The 18,328-nt window shown below is 39.5% G+C and overlaps 1 protein-coding gene across 1 annotated transcript in view; it reads right to left on the bottom strand.

Moving 5' to 3' along the window:
• abca12 (ATP-binding cassette, sub-family A (ABC1), member 12) overlaps window positions 1–18,328 on the bottom strand; it is a 65,716-nt gene that overhangs the window by 44,916 nt on the left and 2,472 nt on the right. Inside the window, exons 3-19 of the mRNA XM_034885265.1 lie at window positions 18,137–18,230; window positions 15,887–16,037; window positions 15,518–15,648; window positions 13,707–13,777; window positions 12,699–12,869; window positions 12,341–12,534; window positions 10,772–10,890; window positions 10,508–10,608; window positions 9,857–10,003; window positions 7,505–7,671; window positions 6,847–6,980; window positions 6,157–6,287; window positions 5,363–5,527; window positions 4,815–5,023; window positions 4,294–4,427; window positions 3,594–3,708; window positions 84–2,711 (exon numbers count right to left, since the gene is read on the bottom strand). Of these exons, the coding sequence (XP_034741156.1) occupies window positions 84–2,711; window positions 3,594–3,708; window positions 4,294–4,427; window positions 4,815–5,023; window positions 5,363–5,527; window positions 6,157–6,287; window positions 6,847–6,980; window positions 7,505–7,671; window positions 9,857–10,003; window positions 10,508–10,608; window positions 10,772–10,890; window positions 12,341–12,534; window positions 12,699–12,869; window positions 13,707–13,777; window positions 15,518–15,648; window positions 15,887–16,037; window positions 18,137–18,230 (4,862 nt within the window). The remainder of the gene's footprint in view (window positions 1–83; window positions 2,712–3,593; window positions 3,709–4,293; window positions 4,428–4,814; window positions 5,024–5,362; window positions 5,528–6,156; window positions 6,288–6,846; window positions 6,981–7,504; window positions 7,672–9,856; window positions 10,004–10,507; window positions 10,609–10,771; window positions 10,891–12,340; window positions 12,535–12,698; window positions 12,870–13,706; window positions 13,778–15,517; window positions 15,649–15,886; window positions 16,038–18,136; window positions 18,231–18,328) is intronic.

Genomic DNA, 18,328 nt, shown 5'->3' with positions numbered 1-18,328 from the left:
ACTATTATACTGCATTACATAACATTATGGAAATATTGTCATTTGTTTTGTTGAAGTATTAGGAAAATAGCAGCATCACTCACAACTGATTCCAGCTGTCTGGTCCACCAGCTGCGGAGATGCTCTCAAAATATGTTGTTGCTACCTTGAGTCCGGAAAGCAGGTATGCAGCGAACGTGTCTGGTAACATCTGTTGGATGACACTCTCAGACCTCTTGAGGATGAGGAGGGAGATGTTAAGTGATGAGGGAAAACTTGTGTCTGGTTGGACAATGAGCTTAAGAGAGTCCTGCATAATTTCCAGGATGTTCTGCTGTACATAGAGTGGTAGGGGGCCCATGGCTGCAGTCGGGATCTGCATAGCACTTTGGACTGCTTCCAAAATAATGGCTAAGAAGTGGTCACTCTCTAGGCCACCTGGTTGCTCTGCCACCATTAGGGCTTTGCTCAAAGACATGGTGATATTGGTAATGATTGAGATATAGGCCTGTTGATCATTACTGAGAAAATGAACTGTTGTCTCAAGCAGCTGCTGGAGGTTTGTCACAGGGGTGGAGACATTTATGGAGGGGTCTCCCCATTTAAACATACTACTGAGGACTGACGGGACATTGGGTTGTTTTATCCAATTCTGTATAAGATCAAGGTATAGCTTAATTTGGACCTCAGTGACCTGCAGAATGGTTGTATTGAACAACGGCTCTGAACCTGGGATGTTATTCTGAGCTTCTAGGTTGACCTTCATGAATTCAAATAGATGCCGGATAATCTCAACTGTTGTTTGGCCAATTTTGCTTACACCTGCACCATCTATTGGGTACTGGAGGTTGTTTATCAGGGTCCCGACCTGCTCACTGACAAACACAGAGAAATTCACCTGTGCCAGCTGTAATGCAACTTGCATTTGTGTGAGGTAGTAAAAGGGATGAAGGAGCTCTGAGACTGCGCTTGTGCTTGTGATATTTTCCAGCCTTTTCAAGTACCATTCCATAATCTCCAGATATACTCTCTGAGCATACATGGGGTTCATCAGCAAGGAGGTGTTCAAATTGTTAAATGGCTCTGTGTTGGCGACCAGTTGTATCAAACCCTCTACCACTCTGATTTCATTCATGATCTCTGGAGTGTAAAGGTGGTTCAGCTGGAGGTTTGTCTTGATGTTGGCCAGGATGCTTTTCAGGGTGTGTGAGACAGCCATCCTAGCATCGGAGCTGAAGTTAACTTGGCTGACTTCACTGAATGTGTTATTGATGATTAACGGGATGAGAGAGAGGATGGCTGTTTCATTACGGAGAGCAGGTAGGTGTGTCAGAAATCTGCTGACACCATTTATCAGTCCAACAACACACTGGGCTGTCACCATCTGGTTATGCTGTGGTTCGAAACACTGGCGATAACTGATAATCTCCATGATATTTACAATCATGTCGTTTATGTTGGCAACTCCAGCTAGTGCAATAATGTTGTTCAGCTCCCCAAGGGTTAGGTTTGACTGTTGCAGAGCATTCTGGACATCAGACACAGTAACATTTGGTGTAGCCAAAATCAATCTGATGAAATGAAGAGTCTGGTTAAATGTTTTCACATTTGCAGCATCAGTAGAGGACAGAAGGAGTGGGAAGAACATGGATACAATTTCCTCAGACTCCTGTCCCTTCAAAACTGAGCTGGTTGAAGATATGCTGATGCTGACATTACCATTGGCTGAGAGTGTCATGTCTAATATCTGTTCCAGAAGTGTGAAGATTTCTGAGACTCCAGCCAAACAGTTTTGGCCTGCTGTACATTTTGTCATCTCATACTGAAAAGCTTTGAAATCCTGGAGAAAGCGAGCAGTTTCCTGTTGGACCTCAGGTGGTAGGAATGCTACAAGCTTCTGTGCAACAATGTTCTGGGCAGCATCTGGTCCAGCCTGAGACAGGTTCTGAAGGCTCTCTGGGGTGAGAAGGTTGAGAAAGTCCTTGGAAAGCAGGTGGAGGTCAGTAATTTGTGCTGCGCTAAGCTGCCCACTTGGTAACGGAAAATATTGGATTCTCTGCAGTCTATACAGAGACATCACAAACTCCTGAAGCTGGTGTATGTACCCAAGAATGATTTTAGTTGGATCACCATTTGGAGAATCCATCACTGTCTTTAGTAGCTCCATGGCACTGAGGATGGCTTCTATAACTCCTGTTGAGGTCTGATTGGTGAAAGGCTGAATGGCTTCTCTGAGACGGGCCACATCGTCAGGGCGGAGGTAGACTGAATAGTTAAGCATAGTCTGTCCCATGATGTGGGAGAGAGACATGGTGAGGTTACCCTCTAAGGAGAGAAACTGCATAATCAACTTTTCCAGTTCAAGCATCGTTGGGTCTTTCTCATTGAAGGTAGAAATGCCTTGGTTGAGCCTGCCAATCTGTAAGGCAACATCGAGCACTGCGGAGGCATTAAGGGGGCCATTGCCGAGGAGCAGGGGCAGCAGTGGTTTCAGACCTGCCGACTCTAACAGGTTACCAATGAGGGGAATCATTACATCAGGATTAGCAATGTTTTGGTCAGGAAGCATGGAGATTGTTTTGACAAAGCCATCCAGGTACTGTAACAGGTTTATCAGGTAGGCAGAGAGCGCATCTCCACCTTTCATTTCTTGTTTCAAAAATGATGCTGCCATTTCTTTATAAGTGTCACCTAACACATGCTGCAACAGATGCACAGATCCTTTGAGACAACTACAGAGGTTGAGAAAAAAGAAAGAAAAGAGAAGACAGAGAACATGTGAGAATTTTAGAAATTGGTATGAGTAATGTGGTTAAAACAGTAACAAAAAAAAATAACACTTCTTCTGGTGTTGGAACTCTGCCCGTACTATAGTATGCTGAATTCTGCATTTGTGCAAAGAGGCTGCCTGCTTAATCACATTGTACATCACTAACAATAGCAATCACTTCATCTCAACCATATCATTAAATTAATTTAAATAAAATTACATTAAAATACTAAATATTAAATATTAATATTAAATAGACTTGGTATTTTGTTTGTTAGACTAACATAAAGATACCACCCTCACAGCAGTGAATCAATTACTAATATTAAGGGGCAGCCAGTAGTTGGTTAGCTTAGTTTAGCACAAAGACCAAAACATGGGGAAACAGCTAGCCAGGCTCTGTTCAGTGCATCTTAAACTCACTAATTAACACATTACATCTCTTTTGTTTAATCCGTACAGAAGCCAAAGTGTAAAATGGCAATTTGTGTTTTTTTTAAGGGGGATTACTTTCAAACTATTTATTAGCTGGGTTCAATGACTTCCTGGAGTTTTGCCATCACCTTGAGTTTGCCAGGCAACCCAGAAATACTTCCACACGACTTAAAAGTTGCTGGTAGGCGGAGGCTAAACTAACCGGCTGCTAGCTACAACTTCATGTATAACAGATCTGAGAATGGTATCGATCATGTCATCGTAATGATATATCATCATCTCATTCAAATAGTTGTTTTAATAAGTCAACATCCTCAGAGATCTCAATTCCGGAGCATTTAAAACACAGGCATTGTCTCCACATTTAAAAAGACATCATTTATTAAAACTAACAAGTACATGCACTTACTTCACCAGGAATTCTTGGTTGGGTGACATCAGAGCCTGAGTCATCACTTGAACAAACTGTGGCCATTTCAAACCAGTATCACAATGAATGGCTGAGTCGTTGATGTTAATAGAACCTAAAGTGGAAGGTAAACATGTTACATACATACAGACATACAGACATACATACATACATACATACATGTTTATTCTATGTAAAATAACATACAAATCTTTTATTGAGCTTCATTGTAGCGGCCCAGTGACATCTTCTATTAATCACGGATAAAACAAAATTTGCAACATATTTTTGTTGGTCATGGTTTACTGGAAATATATCAATTCACAATGTAAACTTCCAATAGATATTTTGAAATTGCTGTATATAAATATAAATACAAAACTTCACAGAAAAAGGTTTTCTTCCATAAACACAATATTAGAAAGTTCTTTTTGTCTGGGTAATGCTTGTGCTAATAAGCTCTTATAGAGAATAAGACAATAAAGGAAAACAATATGCTAATTAAATACACCTTGGCACATGGAAATATATGTGTATATTAGTCTTTATGTCTTACTACTAGATTGGATTACATGTTGATAATAATAGAAAATTATGAATCTGAAAACTGAAAACTCTTTTAGGACTCATTTGCCCCTGGATTGCCTTCAATTTATGCATTTGCTAGCAAAAGAAAGGAAAGAGAAGAAATGGCACTCACAGTTTGCTGGCTGAGTCGTGACATTAGGGCTGTAGTTTAAAATCCAGAAAACCATGTGGAAATAGTCCTTTACCTCTGGCCACAGCTGACTCTTCTCAATCTTTTCTCCAAAATTCACCATGAACAAGGAAACACTACAAGTAAAGCGGAGCACAACACTGTTAAGACAATGAAATGATAGCCGACAGCATGAAATGAAACATTGTGCACATGATCTAAAACACATCATGGTGGAAAATGTGTCCTCCTGTTTAAAAACAAAATTTGCCCAATCAACTGAAATGACCTAGTCCAAAGTAAATCAAATGTCTTCACTGAAAGAAAAAAAATGTTGTTGGGCCTGGGCCCAAAATCTTTTAAATTAAAGACATTATGTGATGTTGTGAGTTTTAATTGTACGATTGTACAAGCAATATTTGTTGCATCATGTTTTCATTATCACATGTTAAAGCAGATATGCAGAGAACGGTAATGCTCTGCATGGAAACCCTACAGGTGTACAATCAATTCTTTCTCAAAACCTTTGTTGAAGAGTTTCAGTAACATCTTGACTGCTGTTGTCTGGCATCCAGTTCATCCAATTTTCTCCACCTAGCTCTTTTGCCAGGCTGTATGAAAGCCCGGCAACCTGCATACTGTTATTGTACAGTTTGTGCCACTCAGAGAGAATCATGGGGAGTGTCACGTTGTAGTCTTCTCGGTCTGTGAGAGCAGTGTACACTTCTTGTGCCTGAAACAAATTATGAAATATCTAAATCTTAAGTGTTTTTCTATAACGTTAAATATGAATCATGTTTCGACATAGGACACCATTTTAGAGGATCTTTTGCTACAAGACTTTAGTATTGACTGATTAAATATATTCTGTAAAGTATACAATACAGCACAATCCAACCCTAAACCAAAGAAATTTGTTCCAAAATCAAATACCCATGAAATAACAAAGAAAAGTATCACGTTGGAGGAGGGTTAAAAAAAAAATGATGTATGTCTTTCACATAATAAATGAATGTCAGGCAGCATATCACTTTGGAATGAAACTTTACAAATGCACTTAAGTAACTTTTACCTTCTGAACCAACGGCAGCCAGTCCATTAGTATCGCTTGCTGTAGAGCGGAGCTGTTCTGACAAACCACTGATCTCCACACCTCGATCTTTATGCTCTCTGTGTTTAAGAGCCACTCAAAGGGACCCAAGAGACCCTCACATGTTAAAGACTCAGTTGACAGAATCTAGTAAAATAGAGGTAAAAAGCACCAACTGTTGAGTGTTTACTGCCTTAATTGTTTTCCATACTATTAATCAGAAACCTCAAACATGTCATCCCTTGAAGTCAATGTATTACATATGACAGACTAGCTTCTTGAACATAGTTTCATGATAAAGCTTCCTGAATTTGAACAATGCTTGTCTGCTTGTGTTCTTGGAAAAAAATACATACAAGTGGGCCAGCTATAGTTAAAAGTAAAAGTTGGATTACAACAATTTACACCAATCTCATATTTGAGACATGTGACTGTGGCAATACTGGCAGTTGTTCAATACAAAGCCACTGTTCAGTAGCAGTCAAACAATCAGGCTGGGCTTTAAACCAAGCTAAAATAATAATCATTTACACTGTAAATGCACGCACAACTATACTTAGTGCGAGAGGGTGAAAAAACTGTCTCTTGCTGTCTTCAAACCGTCTGATTACTTGTGCAGTTGCCCAAACGTGCTGCCTACCCCCAGCTAAGCAATGACACTGGCAACTAAGCTATAATTAAACTGTGATGCCTAAAACTACATAAAAGTAACATAATTGCTATTCAAAAGATAAATAGCCAAAAGCTTATGGCCAATTGAAATACTAAAAACATACCTTTTTAATAACTTCCATCACGCTGTCCAGGACATGACTAATCCAAACGCTTGCCCCAGACTGGTTTGTCAGCAATGTTAGATAAGTCATTTGAAGTTTATCTGCATCTTTAAGGACATTGGCCATCATTCCTGCAAACCAGGGAGAGCGTAAACAACAATCATTCAGCAAAGACAAAGCCAGATCAGTTGTCCACAGTCATATTCAGTGATAGGCTATAAAACAAAATTACATTTTCAACACAGTTAAAAAAATAAATCCACCTTTGATCACTGTTAAGTCACCCACTTCTCACACAATCTCTGTTGTATAATAAAATCCATGTGGTTTCTAATTTCCCTATTTGTGTGTGTATCCATTTCCCGCATGGTAACTCCTTTAGTTCTACTTTGGTTCAACATCTTTCATAAGTCCCCTGAGAAAGGGTGGAACTTGTTCCATTCACCTTTGGGTTATATAGTACACATGCTGGTGCTCTAGATCGAGAAAACAATAGTGTACAGTGTGCAATAGTTATACTTACATACTTTCTAGTCATACACTGAACACAATATGTCTGGGAATGCGTTGACTTTTAGATTCAGTCTCTCTGCTTTTGCTCTTTCATTTTGAAGGCTGACACCAAAATCATCAGGCATATGTGTTAGTTCACTGAGGCTTCAATGTGAGCAGGATGTTTTGGAGTCTTACCTTCTACAGTATCAAGGGCCACTGTTGCTGATTTCATGGACTGAAAGCCAGTTCTGAGGACACTCTGGACAACCATATCCAGCTCTGGCACCATTTTTATAATCTCCATCACCACTTGACCGACACCCAAAAAGCTGCCAAAGCACACGGCCAGATTTAAGATAAAGTAAAAACTATTCAAATAACAGTGGACACTTGACTTGGTTTACAGGTCTCCGATATTTAGCCTGATGTGTGCAATAAGAATAACAAAAAAAAACAAGATGGTTTCCATTTTGTTCTTTGTATGAGTATGATGTATTAAACAAAAACGATTGAATGGGCTGCAACAAATTGTAAAACATGTTAATGGATCAGTATAAAAATAGCTTTTAACATCCCAAAATGTCATCTATTAAATATTACCAAATGATTTCCCAGAAGGAGATAATAAGATAATGTTTCTTCCATGTACAGTAATTTATAAATTCCCATTTTGATAGTATTGTGTGACCATTAGCTGGTGCAAAAGAATACAATACGAAACTTTTTTTTTTTTGCCAACTCTGTTGTTTCTGAACAAACATATAATCCTGCTTTCTAATATACAGTACTTTTAAAATAAATCTCCGATGGATATGCTTTATAGCTGATTGGCAATGTACTGTATACTACTTACAGCTCCTCGTCAATGTTTTGTGGTGGAGTATCCACGCTACGCCGGGTCCTCGTGAAGTTAGAGCCTCCCTGTCCTCCTGGGGATGAACCTCCCATCAGACTATGCAGCAGCCCTTTGGCAAAGGACACATCACTCGGAGCAACGTGCTTACTCCATACCAGGAGAGCCTGAGGATAATATAGTTAATTTATGGGACAAGAAGGTATACTGAGTTATATTTTGAAAGTTAAAAACGTTTTAGCTGGCACATATGCGCCGTGACACTAAATTGATTCTATGAGCATAAACATAGCCCTACAACTGCATATGCGCAAGGGAGAACACAATAGCAACCCTTTAGAGGGCAAATCGTATCTGAAAAAAAAGTAACATGTTAAGTATTATGATATTGTGTTGCTTCTTCCCACCATGGTCTGGAATCATCTGGCCAACACTGTCTAACACTGGCACATTTACAGAAATGTTGATTAACGTGTGTTGTCCTTTATAAATAAAAATACAAATACAAATACTTGTACGTAAATGCTATATTGTTACTGAATATACAGCTCTATCATTTTTAAAAGAAATGTATTATACATATTACTTACACTATTTTTCCATATTTTTATTGTATATTTTAAATTGTATTCATGTTCTTTTGACTGTTCCAGTAATTTACATTTATCTTGTATTTTCTTGTACTATGTTTATTGTGATACAGCAAAGTACCAGGACACATTATTTGTATGTGAACAGCTACTTGGCAGTAAAGCTGTTTCTAATATGCCAGCATTAGATTGCTGATTATTGCACGGCTTACTGAGCGAGTACACAGTGATGACAGTGTTAGCTAACAGCTTCTGATTGGGAATTGGTAATTTGATGCTCTTTGAGGTTTCTGCTCCCCAGGTGCGACCTGGCAGTTGCAGTTGTTTGTTGCTATGGCCAACAGCTTTTCGCGGCCTTAGACTAATTAGCTGGTACTCTATGGATCTAATCAGAAGTGAAGGTGGCACTTGAGATTGCAAATTAAGGGCAAGGACAGAAGAGCACAGACAAGAAACACAAGATAGTAAGAGTGAGACAGTAAGACAAATGCCAGCCAAACACATCAAGTAGTTGTCTCATATCTGATGGGAACGTTCACATTAGGGCTGCACAATTAATCAAATTTTAAATCACGATCACGATTTTGGCTTTCCACAATGAAATTTGCGGGATCAAGTAATATTTTAAATGCATCTTTCCATTCATAGTACGCTCCGTTTTTTTTTTTGCAAAGCCAATCTACCGCTCCGTAAACCACTGTCTGATCATGTGCCAGTCAGAGTTGTTCCCTGCACCGCGCAGCTTATTTTCTAGATGGAGACAGTCACAAAGGACAGAGTAACGCGAGGAAAATTCAAGAGATAGCAGTCATACGTCGGTCAAAAGGTTTACCAGTTTACTAGTAATGCAACATTTGGTCCCGACTTTGTTGTTTTTCAGACAACAGCAGTGACCAGTGCTAGTTAGTGTCTGTTAGCTCACAGGGCTCTAGGGTGCAAGTAAGATTTTTCCTAGGTCGCACCGGTGCACCTGACGTCTTTGCATCCGCTGCTTCTCCACAAACGGAGCAATGTTGTTTACTCTCAATGTTGTCTACTCTCAAGGTTGTTCTACTCTCTCTCCTCTTCCTCTCCGCGTAGCCCCTATTAACTCACAAACAGCTCCCAGCAACATGAAGAGACTCAGCGCCGGTCCACACTTCTGACATTTGTCCACAGTTTTAATTGTTATTAACACAGCTGTATATTGTTAAACATGAGAGGAAAACCTGTATTTGTACCACTGTTTCCGCTGGTAAGTCTGCTATTGCGGCGGTCACGGCAAAAAAAACACAGAATTTATTGAATGCAACTAACTTCAGTACGTAGAGTAATAGCGTGTGATACGGAGCCTGCTGGACGTGTTCAACTATTCGACCCGTGCTGCACCCATTTAATATGAGTCACCTGTCACTCTGTGAGTAGCATATGTCCATCGCCCTCTCTCTCCCTTGCTCTTTTAATCAGTTATTGTTAAAAACAAATGAAGGAGCTTTTTCAGAGATAGTTTTTTTTTTAAATATATTCTAGGCTATTTATTTCAGATAATTTTATTTATAGGTGTTGCAGATGTATGTATGTATAACATACAACTTCAACATAAGAGGAATGTTGCACAATATGGGTGTAAAAGCAGTTAAAAATAGCCTATGTGACTATAAAATTTGTTTTGGTTAAAATCAACAAATAACCGTGATAACTAATCGTGATCTCAATTATGATCAAAATAATCGTGATTATCATTTTGGCCATAACCAACCGTACAGCCATATTTCTAACCTACCTGCTTTGCCACCTTTTCAGGGCTGATCCAGCCCAGAAGCATGTCCACGGTGCCTGTACCACATGCTGCTTTTAGCCACAGTGGGTTACTGCTCTTGTTACACAAGTACAAATACACCATGTCTCTGTCCAATGTCAGGCCGATAGCCTAGAGAAGGGAAGATAATAGCAGTAAATATAATAAAACCAGGGCCAAACTCTTAAGTGGTGACTCATTTATGGAAATTTTATTTCATTAAATATGAAGCTTATTATTTTAGCTTAGTTTAGCATTAAGACAAGAAACAGGGGAAAGCAGCTAATTTAGCCTGGCACACAAAATCCGGGATGGTGGGTATTGTCACTTTTAAACAGAGCCAGGCTTACAGGCTGCTGGCTGTAGTTTCATATTTAGCATACAGGGATGAGAGTATTAGTGCCATTCTTCCTCAGCTCTTGGCAATAAAGTGATGTAAAAGACATTGAAAACATGAACACAACAACAAATATTCTTGACTTGTCCAACACGACTTTCACGCTTCAATTTCTACATCTTATCTAACTGAGGCTAAAATGTGGCCGAGTGGGTTAAAACCAGTTTGGCAACCTTGAAGACAGAGCTGAAGAAAGGTATGCAGTGTTATGTCTATGTCTCAATCAAGTCAACACATACCTTATGCAGTGGGATTTTCATTTCTTGTAGAACACCTGTTACCATTTCACTCAGTGAGTTATTTGGCAACGTCACAACCTCGCCAAGGGTAATGGACACATCTAAACAGAACCAAATCAGATTTTGGCGTATCAGCACAAAACCAGACTGACAACCTTTCTCTGGTGGTTTTATGTCAAAGGTGACTTGTGTGTGTCATTGTGATTCAGCATTTTAAGACATGATAATGAAATATAAAGATATATATAGCTGATCGCAAGTTACCTTTGCCAGGCCAGTTTTGAGCATAGTGGATCATGTTGATGCCTCCAGCAAGGAGTGGATGCACAATGGAAAGTGAGGCACTGGCTTCAGGGAAATTGCTCTGAATGACGTGCATAGCACTAGAGAGACCATGGGGGTAAAACATTTAACGCTCAAAGCAAGATATAACCTTTACCAAACACTAAACAGAGCTAACGATTGGTCAAACACAAACACCCTTTACCCTGTTCCTTAAAGGTCCCATGGCATGAATTTTTCTCTTTATGAGTTTTTTAAAAACTATTATGCGTTCCCCCAGCCTGCGTATGGTCCCCACGTTGTTTAAAATGGCGATAGGTGTAAACCAAGCCCTGGGTATCCTGCTCCGCCGAATATGAAAATCTTAGATGGGCCAATAGGGAATCCCCCAAAAGGGGCAAGGTTGCCTCGCCTTTCTCTGCTTTGCCCGCCCAGAGAATTTTGCCCGCCCATGAGAGAGAGACATCATTGATTTCAAACAAGCAAAGTGGCAGCTGGTCAAGGCCACACCCCCAATCTCCACCTTGCCACCCAACTCCTCCTCAATAGCTACAGACTCAGAAATGGCACATCCTAAGGAAAGCTCATTGTGGGACTGGCTTTTGGGAGGGTAATTCTGCACCAAGGATGAATTTCGGGAAAGAGACTTCAGATATGGTATTAGGGGACCACTAAGGCCTATATAAAAGCCTCCGAAAAGTACCATGCCACAGGACCTTTGAGTCTCAGGTGTTGCAGATTGCAAACAGAGCAAGACCGAAGACTATATATACCAATAGTGTATTTCTAAATACACTATATTGAAGTCACTAGGCTTATATTTTATTGTACCTCAGTTCTGTATTTCTAAACTAAAACCTATTTATGCCAAATCTGCCAGAAGCATATGTGTTTCTTCGTCAAAAATGTTGAATGTGTAATGGAAAAACTTTTGTCCGTCAGTTCAAGACTCCAGCATAGCACTGACAGACAATGGGCCACTGTGCTTATTAAATAGTCTGAATAACACAGCATACTTAAACTATTTCCTTCTAGGGATAGACCGATTATTGTGTTGTTTTTTGGCAGTTTGCATATGATCTGTATTGCCGTTTTATTTGCCTGATAACCAATAAAGTTAATTCATTAAAGTGTGTTACTCTGGCTCCGCTACAGCTACAGTCTGTCTGTCGCTCGGCTTCAGTTTCACTCAACACTGAGTCTGCCTTAATGTCCCGCCCATAACAAAAATATTTTTAACTGTTTTTATCTATCTATCTTTAACTGTGTGTTATGTTGAAAGTGTCTAATTTTAAATAATTGCTTAAAGCATTTTAAAAAAGTGTGTGTTGGAGTTTAAACATTGAGTTGAACATTTAAAAATCTTAATTTTGATTTTAAAGATTTCCACTGTAAATGCATATCTGTTACATTAGCTACTAATAATCGGTACTGGTCGATCCATATTTCCTTCCTTTACAATTATTTTTCTAAACTTACTAAATAAATATGTCACCTTCATACAGCTGCCCTTCCTTAATTTTGCATTGCTGCATTATGAAAGTGCTTTACCCCTGTATGTTGGTCAGTAGGGCCCCTGCGGTGTCCAGCACCTGGTCAACGGAACCAGAGGAGGAGAGCTGGGGAATGGCAAGAAGGCTTTCCCACAGTGAGGTCTGACTTTGCAGCTGATTGAAAGCAGCCACCGCTGCCTCAGCCACCGTCATCATCTTATCTGGTTTTTCCAGCATCAGCTCTTTCAGTATCTGACAACCAGATGAGATTTCAGAGTCAACAAAACAAATAAAACTGCACCAGTTTTGTGTTTAATATATACTGTATATATTCCGCTGTGCAGATAACAACAAGCTGACAGATACAGGCACAAATCCACACACGGTAAGTACGCAAGCAAACCCCAAACACACACCTGGTTGAGTGTGCTGAGCGAGACTTCAAACACAGTGTTGTTAGACCTGCAGAAAGTGACCACAGCATAGCAGAGGGGGTTGGGTGAGGTTGTGTTCATCATGGGCAGTGTCATGGTGCAGATGGCTCTCTTCAACAGGTTCACTGACTCCAGCATTTTGTTTATGGTCTCCTACATTGAGATTATAACAATTATGCAATAAATTAAGGTATTCATTCAAAAGGTAAATTCATACAATAATATTAGATTGGAACACAAATAGTCAATGTACCTACAAATCACATTTTTCAGAGTTCCAATATCAACTGTCAACTGTGTCATATCTACACATGGTCAAATATGGAACCTTCCATATACCACAGTGATGTCAGTGTTCACTTTTGAAATAGTATATGTCAATAGTTTAAAGTACTGATTTTTATTTTATCTCGTATCACTGTTGGCGTTGTCACTTTAGAGTGCATTGATGAGAGGCTTGAATACTTCCTGGAGTGATCAAATTAAATTACAAAATAATGCTTAGAACTGTTTTGCTTCAGTTTCTTTGTTAAACCATTTGCATCCAAACTGCTGCTTTAGGATTTCTGTCTTTAATGTGAAAGCTGACCTTGCAAAGAGCACAGGATGCATCCCTGAGGGCCGAGCAAATAACAAACGTTGAGAGAACTCCAGTGATTTTGTCCATTCGTGAATAAACATTTATCCTAACATAATTGTTCTACTTTCAGAATTTGTATCGGCTACGGCTGCTAGACAAATTCCAAATACTACTTTAACTTAATGTCCTTCTTTAGTGTGGCTTAAAAAAGAGAAAATAGATTTAAGAAATATTTCACTTTTATACAATATTTTAAGGTATTCCTTTAAGGCTTTAATTGTCAGAGAATAAATGGCTAATCTGCTGTTAACAATGACCTACACAGAATACTGTGGCACTTGAATAAGTAACCAGGCTGATCCTTTTTCCCGGCAGCTGTGTTCCTCCCATTATATTTTATCAACACCCACCTGATCTCCCAGAAGACTGGTATTCAAGGCGTTCATGAGAGATACATTAGAGCTTCCCTGGAAAGATGGACCTGTAACACAAGAAGACACTGTTAAAAAACTGTCTGAATATAGCAGTTACAGTTATGCCAATTAGCACAGTCACCTTATAATACAACCATGAAATGGGCTTAAGTAAACACATGTCTAAACATTTTTTGGACCAAATTGTCAACTTAGTCCATAAAGTGTTAGTTGAAGTATTAAAGTAATAGTTCAACATTTTAGAAAATATCTTTAATTGCCTCTCAGGGAACTATCACCTTATTGTGGTGGAAAGGTTTTGTGTCCCTATAAACCTGAGGGCTGTGTTGTCTGGAGCTGTGTGCTCCTGTAAGGAGACCCTAACAGCAGCCCACAGCTACAGTTGGACTTCTGTGCTAGTTATGGATTGTCTATAACAAACACCATGTTCGAACATAGGGATGCTCATAAGTGTACGTGGTGCCAGAGCAACCTAGGCCAAAGATCACTGATTGATTTTATAATCGTTTCGTCTGATCTGAGGCCGTATGTTTTGCTGGAGGATGAAGGGTGATTGTTGTCAGTTTCCCGGGTGGAGGTCACTGAGGTAGTTAAACAACTTTACAGTGACAAAGCCCCAGGGATTGATGAGATCCGTCCAGAAATGCTGAAAGCTCTGGGTGTGGAGGGGCTGTCTTGGTTGACACTGGAACAATGGATCAGATCTTCACTCTCGCAAGGATCCTGGAGGGAGCCTGGGAGTATGCCCAACCGGTCTATATGTGTTTTGTGGATCTGGAGAAGGCGTATGACCGGGTCCCCCAGGAGACACTGTGGGAGGTGCTGCGGGAGTATGGGGTGAGGGGGTCCCTTCTCAGGGCCATCCAATCTCTGTATGACCAAAACGAGAGCTGTGTCCGGGTTCTCGGCAGTAAGTCGGACTTGTTCCAGGTGAAAGTTGGGCCATGCCAGGGCTGCGGTTTGTCACCAATCCTGTTCGCAATATTTATGGAAAGGATATAGAGGCGTAGTCGGGGTGGGTGTGGGGTTGAAGTGTGGTGGGCTCGGGATCTCATCGCTGCTTTTTGCAGATGATGTGGTCCTGACTCGGCTGCATCATCGGTCTGTGAATTTCAGCACTCACTGGATCAGTTTGCAGCCGAGTGGGAATCGTCTGGAATGAGGATCAGCACCTCTAAATCTGAGGCCATGGTTCTCAGCAGAAAGCCAATGAAGTGCCTTCTTCAGCTAGGGAATGAGTCATTACCCCAAGTGAAGGAAATGAAATACCTTGGGGTCTTGTTTGCGAGTGAGGGGACCATGGAGCAGAAGATTGGTCGGAAAATCGGGGTAGCGACTGGAGACAGATAGCTTAGCATAGTTTAGCAAGACTGGTAGTAGATGGAAACCAGCTAGCTTTGCTTTCTTTCCTAGGTTAAATAATTAAATTGAATCTTCTTACCAGCACCTATAAAACACACTTCTTGTTTGTTTAATCTGTTTAATCTTACCAAAGGCTAGCTATCGATCTTCTCATTTTACTCTCGGCAAGAAAGCAAATTTTTCCATTTTTAATTTCAGTAAGATTTTTTTCATAATGTTTAATCTACTAAAAATGTATGTATTCTTCCCAATATACAGAGTGTTGCTAGTTTATCTTTCTAAATAGCTACAAAATATCATTGAATAGTTGTTTGTGCCATCACATGTGTCTAAAAAGGGGCTCCTTCACACAAAAATTAAATATTTTACCCAGAATTAGAGAAAACACAAATGGGATTTGGGCACTGAACAACAGAATAACATACCAAAAATGTTGTTAAAGGCCTCAACCAGTGCTGCAGGATCATTCCTGGAGTCGTTGGGGAGAGGGAAGTTGAAAAACCCTGCCCCCTGAAACAGGTCTTCCAGCAGGGAACTCTTTGGAACTTGGTTTGACCTGTCATTCAGAGTATCAGATGGATCAGATGACGTAATTAAAAGATGCTCAATCAATTATATGCAATTTCGCCAAATGTTGGTTTTCAATGTGTTTTTTTCTATTGAGCGTAGCTGGGCTGGAGGTTTCTGTAAAGCATTATGCTGATTGATTTAGATGCAGTGACACTGACTGAAATTACAACTACAGCAGAATAGGTCAGATAATAGATCATATACAATATGTACTGATAAACTACCTTGTATCCCTTGCAGATCTTAGACGTGACTTGGTTGCAGCTGGGTCCACCAGGCGTGATTTGTTGTAACAGGTACTGTCTGTGTTGCACATGAGGGTCTGCAGGAAAGGGAAGAAGCCTGCGCTGGGTAGGTTCCGGGGTCCTGCATAACCTGGAGGAGACATGAAAGAGTTGATGTTGTAGTGTGGATGCTTGAAAACACCCCTTCCATTAAGAATTGTTTCAAAATCCCAGGAGGCTGTGTTGTTAATTTTGTACTAACAAAATCCTTCATTCATCAAATTTATTGAAACTACTTGAAGTTGAGTTACAGGTAGGCCACAAGTCTAAATATGACACTCAGGTCAATGTCGTATCATTAACTAAATGGTAATGCGTCATAAACACACTGATTAGTTGCATTCTATAGTGGATGGTTTCTCATATTTTAGTGCTTTGTGTTGGCACAAAATGTTTTTATGAATTGGCCCAATTAGTTCTTCATCTCTGTTTGACAAGTTGTTGGCTTGTAGTGATATTTCTGATCACCATATAAGGAGCCTCCGCTAATTTCCAACTGTCTGAATCACTGCCAGTGAATAACTCATATCTTATTTGTCGGTAGGGGTGGGGAAATAAATCAAGTATCAATCTTTTTTTAAATATGTGTTGGTCAGTTTGTCTGCCTGACAATCCCATTTTGCAGCAAAGAAATTGAAGTGAGATGAACAAACAGAGAAATGTTTCTTTTTAGAACAATATTGATGATATTGTATCGGGAGGTTTCTGGTGGTTCCCATCCCTATTTGTTGGTAAACAATCTCAGCTATTGCTTTAACAAAGAAAATGAGAAATGAAGATGTGTTTGTCAAGTTGCTTTCCTACACCAATTACAAGATACCAAATACCAGAGCGGAACTGTACAATGGAATATGTCTTGACACAGCGGACAGAAAATCAACTTGACACAAAACATTTCTCTGAAATAATACTGAGCAAACAACGTTTGACTATGCTCAGTAACGGCATTCATGGAAAACATTGCAAAACATTCAAACTTCAAAGAATTGAATTACATCAGACCCAATGTTGAAACCTCCTCATAAAACGTTCAGAGAGAAGACAGTGAAATGCAAATGTTTCTCTGTCAATGCAAATAGAAATGCAAATGTTTCACTGTCATTGTTTTTCAACATTTAAGATAATTACTACTGTCCAACAATAGCCAATAAAAATCCTATGATTTGGTGTCTACGTATATTTTTCAACAGTTCATCATTTTACAAGAAATGACTTAATAGAACGTAATAGTTCTGTGAGAAACAGTGTGTTTGCAGTGCAATTTGCAAAACTATACCACCTGACTCAAGGCCACTGTAGGTTATGTCTGACCAGACACTGAGGATGGTTTTGTTGCCTGTCTTGGGTGGGGTTCAATACAAAACAACTCAAAAAACAGCACTTAGCAGGGCAGGGACAGCCTTATTGTTTATATGCACTGAATAGTTTCTATATCAGAACAGGGCAGGGCTGTTAAGTTACACGGAAAGGCCTGGGGAAACTGGTTCTAAAGTGATTGGCCCTCCCCTCTACACCCTGATAGAAGCTGACACAAAGGCAGACAAGTATATGTATGTAACATATCCTCCTTAATTTACACAGACATTTATTGTAGATAAAAGGTGGGTTTTAAGTCAGCTGGATTTAAAGGACTATTTATGTTTGATTTGAATTTTCCATTAATTTTCTTTGTTTGTGAATCTGGAATGACCTAGTGCTGTCCATATCAAGTCAATATTGTGTTTATGCCAACTTTAGCCAATCCCTTTCATTTGCCAGTTTCACATTTTGCTTAACTCTTAATGAAAAGAAAGTTTAAGATCGTATCAGACAGATTTAATGACCTGTTTTTAATGTTTTCAAAGAGATGGCAGCCAAAACATCTGGACTGAAATACTCTGAAAATACATTGTAGATATAGATATAAGATACAATTGTTATGGTAGTGCCAGGGCAGCTTATATTCTAATTAGGATAGTCAGGACTTTGACTCATTTCCAGGAGTTGTTAAAGCTTTATTCTGTTATCTCCTCTTTTCATTTAGATTGTACAGCATCATCTTGTTTGCAATTGATTGTTTAATAGTAAGACTTGTCTTTTTTAAAGACATGCATTTGTGGTGAAGGGTTATTAAACTATAGCTACATGTCATTAATAAAACATGGGCCTAGATCAAAGCACTTTATGTCGGTGCCATTTTTTTTAACTTACATGTTTCTTTTATTACTGGAGGGAACTGGTTCCGGGTCACAGCAATGATGATGAAGATGATGAGAGGCCAGGTGATCAGAGTCAGGGACCATAGCTATAACACACAATATCATAAACCAGCAATTATCAGTTCATGAAGATTTCATTTCCAAAATGGAATTGTGTGTGTGTGTGTGTGTGTGTGTGTGTGTG

This window comes from Etheostoma cragini, chromosome 11, assembly GCF_013103735.1.
Source record: "Etheostoma cragini isolate CJK2018 chromosome 11, CSU_Ecrag_1.0, whole genome shotgun sequence".
NCBI classification, from domain to species: domain Eukaryota; kingdom Metazoa; phylum Chordata; class Actinopteri; order Perciformes; family Percidae; genus Etheostoma; species Etheostoma cragini.
The sequence above is the reverse complement of the archived record's forward strand: the minus strand, read 5'-3'. Positions and strand labels throughout refer to the sequence as shown.